We start from the raw sequence: 5,894 nt of genomic DNA, 5'->3' as shown, positions 1-5,894 counted from the left end.
AACACAGAAAGATGGATGGACACCAAATCACTAGTTCTTCGGTACAGCACATGCTCTATGGCCTCGGATGCTGTCATGTGTCACTGTCGAAGAAACATATGCAGTCTCTCAAGCCCAGTTCTTATAGATACTGAGAGCGTTGTTCCAGCAGCGTCTCCTAAAGCGGCTCCCAAACGGCGCTAGATTTATCATTTGGGGTTGTATTTCCTTCGTGCCGCGCCCCAGCCGCCTCCCCCAAACGCGCCCCTAAAACTTTAAAATACTGTATTTTTATTTTAATAGATAGAAGATGTGTAGGTAACGTTGACCAACGGGGGAATGATCCCTCCCTTGGCTATACGTTGTTAGGTAGGATGAGACTTTCCCGGTTTATTCGCCCCTGCTGCGAAATTACCGCGCATGGGGATTCGAACCCGGGTGGGCTGGCTGCGCACTCGCTTGCCTTGCCACTGAGCTAGAGCTCAGTTCTCAAGATGTGTAGGTAACGCTGTGATGTACTAATATTCAAAGCGGTGCAACATAAACAAATTACATATAAAATTTCGAAAAAATATAAACAAACTACATATAAAAATTTAAACTACTTCTTCTTTGATGGCCCCGCCTCGTCGCCCTCACGGTGGCGCTTCCTGCTCGTCACCTCTTCCGAAGAGGCGGTGTCGTTCGACGCATCGGAGGAACTTGTGTCCTCCTCGTCATCGACGGTGCTCGCCGGCTGCGCCTTCGCTTTCGCCTCCACCCCCGCCTTCGCCCGGGCCGCCTCCTCAGCCTCTTCCTCCTCCTCCTCGGCCTCCCATTCCTCGCCGTTGTCCGGTGGCGAGGAATCATCGCTGCTAGGCGTCGTAGCTTTATCCCACAAGTGGTGCCATCCCAGCGGCTTACCCTCGCTGTCGGTTTCTGATGGCAGCTGACGGAGGTCGCTCATTGTGAGAGAGGAGAGCTTTCGATGAATGACGCCGGCCGGTTGTAGATCGGAAAGTGCATACGTAGGGGTCTTATTGAGCGCGGATGAATGGCGACGCAGATATCGAAGAGAGCGACGGTTGCTCTTCCACGGAGTTCGCGCTCCATTCCGGCGTTTCACGCGTCGATCGACGCGGTTGCCAATGCGACGGTTTCCTTTCCCGGCAACTCCACCGTCGCTACATAGGCGGCGGTTGAGTGTCCGTTCGCTGACGCATCGAGCCCGCGTCTCCTGGTCTCGCTTTTCGTTGTGTCCGGCGTGCCTGGAATGTCCCCTGTGTAGTGGGGACGGACTCGGGGCACCGAACACCGTATTAGACCACGCCGGATGGAAAGGGCCTTCAAACGTGCGACTGGAAACAATTTTTTGTCCGGCGCGCATCAAATCTCTTTAGAGACCGCTTTGGGGGACACGGCTGGAGATGCTGTGATGCACTGGATCCACCGGCCAAAACCTGAGAAGAGTAAAAATAAAATGTTAACGAAGCACTTGATAGGTTGGACTCCAACAGTACCGTCAACATATTTACCCTTTCACAATACAAAAGATATTATGATTGAATGGTCAATAAGAACTACTGTCATTCAACTAAAAAGAATGAAAGCCCAGATGGTAAGTGAAAAGGTGAAAGGCCCCACCCCAAAAGGGGGTGAAAGGGTAGGAACTGTCAAAAGGAACCCTGTTTTACCACTAGCAGTTCACCAGCAGAGTAGAAAAGGTGCGAGAGAGAGGGTGTCAGTGCAAGTGCAACATGCCCAAATGACCCATCATAGTGAAAAGCATTGGCAGCTTGGACAGTGAAAGGATCACCCACTAAGCACAGAGACACACAACACAATACACACAAAAAAGTTGGCACCCATTGGAGAACTCCAAGTGGAATCCAGCCTCATGTATTGCCGCAGCAGCTGAAAGGTGAGAGGGCATGAGCAATGGAGCATAGCAAATGCAAGGCATAGAAGCAATAATAGTACAGGCAGTGATATCCTGGAGCCTGAGCAAGATGCCACTGCATATCAAGGGCAGCATATCAAGGGCAGATGAACAGAACAGCCACAAGTTTGAAGTATTGCACCAGCTTTTTCACATACCAGGAAAAGAATTACAGCACTTCAATTGAGGTGCAATGCAGCAAACACTGGAATGACAATGACACTGCAGCCCACATTACAAGTTAAACTGTGATACAATATGATCTAGCTCTACTACATTAATCTTGCACCTGGTAACAAGACTAGGCCCTAGAGGAGGTGGTCATTACAGAATGAGCTGTTAAGGGTTACATTTGAGTTGAGGGATTAGGGTGTAACTCAGCATCACTTCTGTATGTTACACAATACCATTGGGACTACATGCTAACCCTAACATTTTTACAGCAGAAACAAAGCTAACAGCACGACGGTGTGCGCCTCTGCCACGATGCCAAGGTGGAGGGAGCGGAGAGGTACATGGTGAGACTATTGTCCTGAATTTATCATCAGTCTAGCTTCACCCACTCGTATCGTCCAGGGAGAGGGCAGTCGTTCACAGGATCAAAGTTGTACCTGAAAATCAATTATCAATCCATACAGCCATGTAGTTAGTGTAATGTAATGCATATCATCAAAGTTTATAAGGAGCAACTGGACAAAATATGCTGAGAGAGGACCGGGCAATGACGTACTTGTCGATGAAGGCTTGCAGCTGCGGCTGCTCTGCAGCAGAGAAAAAATCGTTCATCTCTGCTGAACTTGGGATACTATGGCGTACTGGAGCTTGCACCCTGCGATGGGAACTCGAGTGGCTCGGTCTTGTGGTGGATCCAGGAGTGCTTATCGTTTCAGAGCTCCTAATCAGGCTGCAGGGTGTCGTCTCCCTGGTACTCCTGCTAGCAACCAATCAAAGACGCATACTCAAACTTAAAAACAACCATATACAGAAAGGAAAAAAGCAACTGCGCTGGTGAATTAGTGGCAGTTAAAAAAACACATTATCGCATCGTCCAAGGTTCTGCAAAATATGGAATTTGCACCTGTTGAATGAATATCTACCAAACTATCTCACACATGCCATAAAAGGACTACACAGCCAAACACAAGGTCATAGGAAACAACAAAATGGTTAATGGCTAGAGAAAGCTCCCGGTCACATGAGTAGGTCAGGTTCTACCCCAGCCAGCCATAACTCGAGCCGCAGCATCCGAAGCTGCTGCCCAAGTTAGGCCGGCCACCAACAGTGTGGCCCAACAACACACACTGACTCGGCACCTGGCTATTATGCTTGGAGGGCCCTGGACGATTTTTAGACACGCGGTGTTCAGATTCACGCACATCCACACTCGAAGTACTACTGTTTAGGCCATGCATGGGGAGGCAAGGATTGGAGACCCACTACTGTTCAGGACCATAATCCATTGAGGAAGTGGTGTAATCGGGCCATGGCTAGAGATGCAAACAGCTCCCAGATGGTTCATAAATGCGTCCTTGGATCATGCCATCCCCACCAAAACACATCCAAGCTGTGGCACCTGCAGGCCCTGATAGTGCACCAAAGATGACAACAAAAAATGGCACAGGCTCCTGCCTGCTAAGCTTTGTTCATCTCTCTCTTACTTACACCCATTGTCCCTACAATGCAGTACTTTGGCTGATGGTGCAATGCATGTTGCTACAATTGGCGCTATGCGAACATAGACATGGAAGCTAAATGGGGGTTTTGACCTGTTTACGCCTACTTCCACTGTTCCACAAGATAATATAACCGCAATACTTATCAACTCGTAATACTTGATAAAATGATTCTCAATACCTAGATTTCTTACCTATTCTCTAGCCTGTGAACTAAAAAAACATACACAAATCTCAGGCACTGGGGGATGGGAGGACCTCTCCTTTCACCTCAACATTTAATGAAGGTGACATTTTGGGGCCATAGACCAGGAAGCGATTTTACCGAGACATGCCATTTTTCTCACCTTCCAGAAACCAAAGAAGTGACAGGCTAGAACCCATCAAGAAGTGAGGCCTGTTGTTGCTTTTGTGGTGAGAAATTTCTTAGAAAAGGCGAGGGCTTTTGATTGGTAAAAGATTGAGAGGTCCCTACCAGCTCCATTAACCAAGCAAAGAAAACAAGGGGAGAGGCCGCGGGGAATGGTGGAAAGAACAATAGGAAAGGAGGATGCTTTTCCCCTCCCACTAAGGAAAAGGAGGCTGGATAAAACCCCACTAAGAGGAGGCCAAGTACGCCACTAGTGTTGTACTAATTGAGATTTGGGTGAAATAAGTTGAGCTGAAAATTGCTGCTCGAGCTTCACAAAATCAAAACAAACAAGCAAAAATTGGGGCTAAATAAAATAAACTGGGGCTTGACACTGATTTGTGAGTAAAAAATAGGCTGGTGAGAAGTGGTTCTTGGATTTATACTTGTAAATAGTAGTAGTAAATCATTTCAAGAAGCTTGTCCAGTTTCTAGTAGGGGCCGAGAAATTAGTACGAAAAGGAGGCTTCAGCATCAACACCGGAGGAAGAAAAAGGAAATGAACAACGAATTTTTAGCAACACGGAAGAAGCAATTTCCCAAATAGCAAAAGAATGGGCACCGAGAAGAGCCGATAAAATCCCCAAGAAACCGTAAACGTTAAGGATATTGGGGAAAATAGCATCCACGCCAAATTCGAGGCCGCGCGCCAGCTGAAATCGAACAGGCCGAATTGACAAAAGAAAAAGAAAATCCGAGCATAAGCGCAAAATACAAGCAGTAAAAATCGCGTAGGAATCGCGTAGGAACCGCCGGTACGACAAAAACCTTAAACCCTAGCTCGGTAAAAAAAAATCCCCAAAAAAGGGAACCAAGAAAGCAAAGAAACCACCGGTGCAGGAGGAGGCAAGCTCACCTCTCCACGGGCTCCAGCTCGAGCACGTTCTCCCCGAAGGAGACCTCGTCGGCCTCGGCCTCCGCCCGGTCCGCCGAGGCAAGCTCGGAAGGCGCGGCGCCCTTCCTCCTCGCGGCCGGCTCTCTGTGCGGCGGTGGCGGCTTCTCGAGCTTCCGGCTCCTGAGCTGGAGGTAGTCCCCCTGGTCGAGCGGCTGGCTCTGCATCGCGAGGGCGGCGCGCGCGCGGGTGCGGACCCCGAGCGGCGCGGCGGTGAGCTCCATGACGGCGACCTCGCCGGAGACCTTGGGCTTGCGCATGTACTTGCCCATGCGCGGCGCGGGCGAAGCTAGGGTTTGGGCCCCCCGGGTGCAGTCAGCGGATTCAAAACGAGGGCTAGAGGCGCGCTTAAATTGGTGGGCGGAGCGGGTAGCGGGGAGCGCGAGGAAGGCCGGGAATAATGGGGGAGGGAGGAGGAGGAGGCTTGTAGAGGGGGGCGGAGCAGGGGAGGAATGGGTGGGTGTTGCTATTTAGAGACGGATGCTTAGGTAAGAGAGAGAAAGGGCGGCTTCATTTCGTTTGGATTTCTTTTTGCCATGGATTTTTATCTTTATCTTTTTGGGTTTGTAGATAGAGGAAGTGGAGATTTATTTTCCATACTCCACCATTTTGAGGACTTCTTTATTCTGTGTGTGGGGGAGGGATCTTCTGTGTCAACTGGAACTCTGAAAGGCTGTGTTGTATGCATTTGTTTTTCCAAAAAAAAAATGGTTTGGGGCTAGGAAGGTATTCAGGTTTAGGGATGTGAAACTAATGTAACTATAATTATGTTAAGAAGTAAACGATTGTGCAATTTATACAAGTTTTAATAAAAGGCGACTAAAAATAAGAAGAAAATACCACAAAGCAAACTCCCTGGTTTGGACATAATCTTTAACTTTTTATGAGGTATAAAGCGCAACTAAGTGGCCGATGCAGTAAAATTATATGACGTTTGAATTAGGACTAAACCCTCTTGTGAATGGTTAGGGAAGGAGAGGGACAATAAACCTACATTATTAGGGGGTTTTCATAAACATAGTG

The 5,894-nt window shown here is 48.6% G+C and overlaps 1 protein-coding gene across 1 annotated transcript; it reads right to left on the bottom strand.

The window, feature by feature from the left end:
• Positions 1–2,055: 2,055 nt before the first annotated feature.
• Positions 2,056–5,307, bottom strand: LOC124705529 (cyclin-dependent kinase inhibitor 4-like). Its single transcript, XM_047237232.1, has 3 exons — positions 4,836–5,307; positions 2,628–2,828; positions 2,056–2,508 (listed from the first exon to the last, which is right to left on the bottom strand). The coding sequence occupies exons 1-3, from the start codon at positions 5,141–5,143 to the stop codon at positions 2,442–2,444; spliced, it is 576 nt and encodes a 191-aa protein (XP_047093188.1). The 5' UTR covers positions 5,144–5,307; the 3' UTR covers positions 2,056–2,441.
• Between the last annotated feature and the right edge of the window lie 587 nt (positions 5,308–5,894).

Source organism: Lolium rigidum, chromosome 4, assembly GCF_022539505.1.
Source record: "Lolium rigidum isolate FL_2022 chromosome 4, APGP_CSIRO_Lrig_0.1, whole genome shotgun sequence".
Classification (NCBI taxonomy): domain Eukaryota; kingdom Viridiplantae; phylum Streptophyta; class Magnoliopsida; order Poales; family Poaceae; genus Lolium; species Lolium rigidum.
Note: the sequence above shows the minus strand (reverse complement) of the source record. Positions and strands in the feature narration are given on the sequence as shown.

Excerpts from the sequence above, each read along its gene's own strand:
- LOC124705529 (XM_047237232.1), bottom strand. The coding sequence starts at position 5,143 with ATGGGCAAGTACATGCGCAAGCCCAAGGTCTCCGGCGAGGTCGCCGTC. Across the intron at positions 2,829-4,835 it reads GAGCTGGAGCCCGTGGAGAG|GAGTACCAGGGAGACGACAC; the intron begins GTGAGCTTGCCT and ends GGTTGCTAGCAG. Across the intron at positions 2,509-2,627 it reads CTGCAAGCCTTCATCGACAA|GTACAACTTTGATCCTGTGA; the intron begins GTACGTCATTGC and ends ATTGATTTTCAG.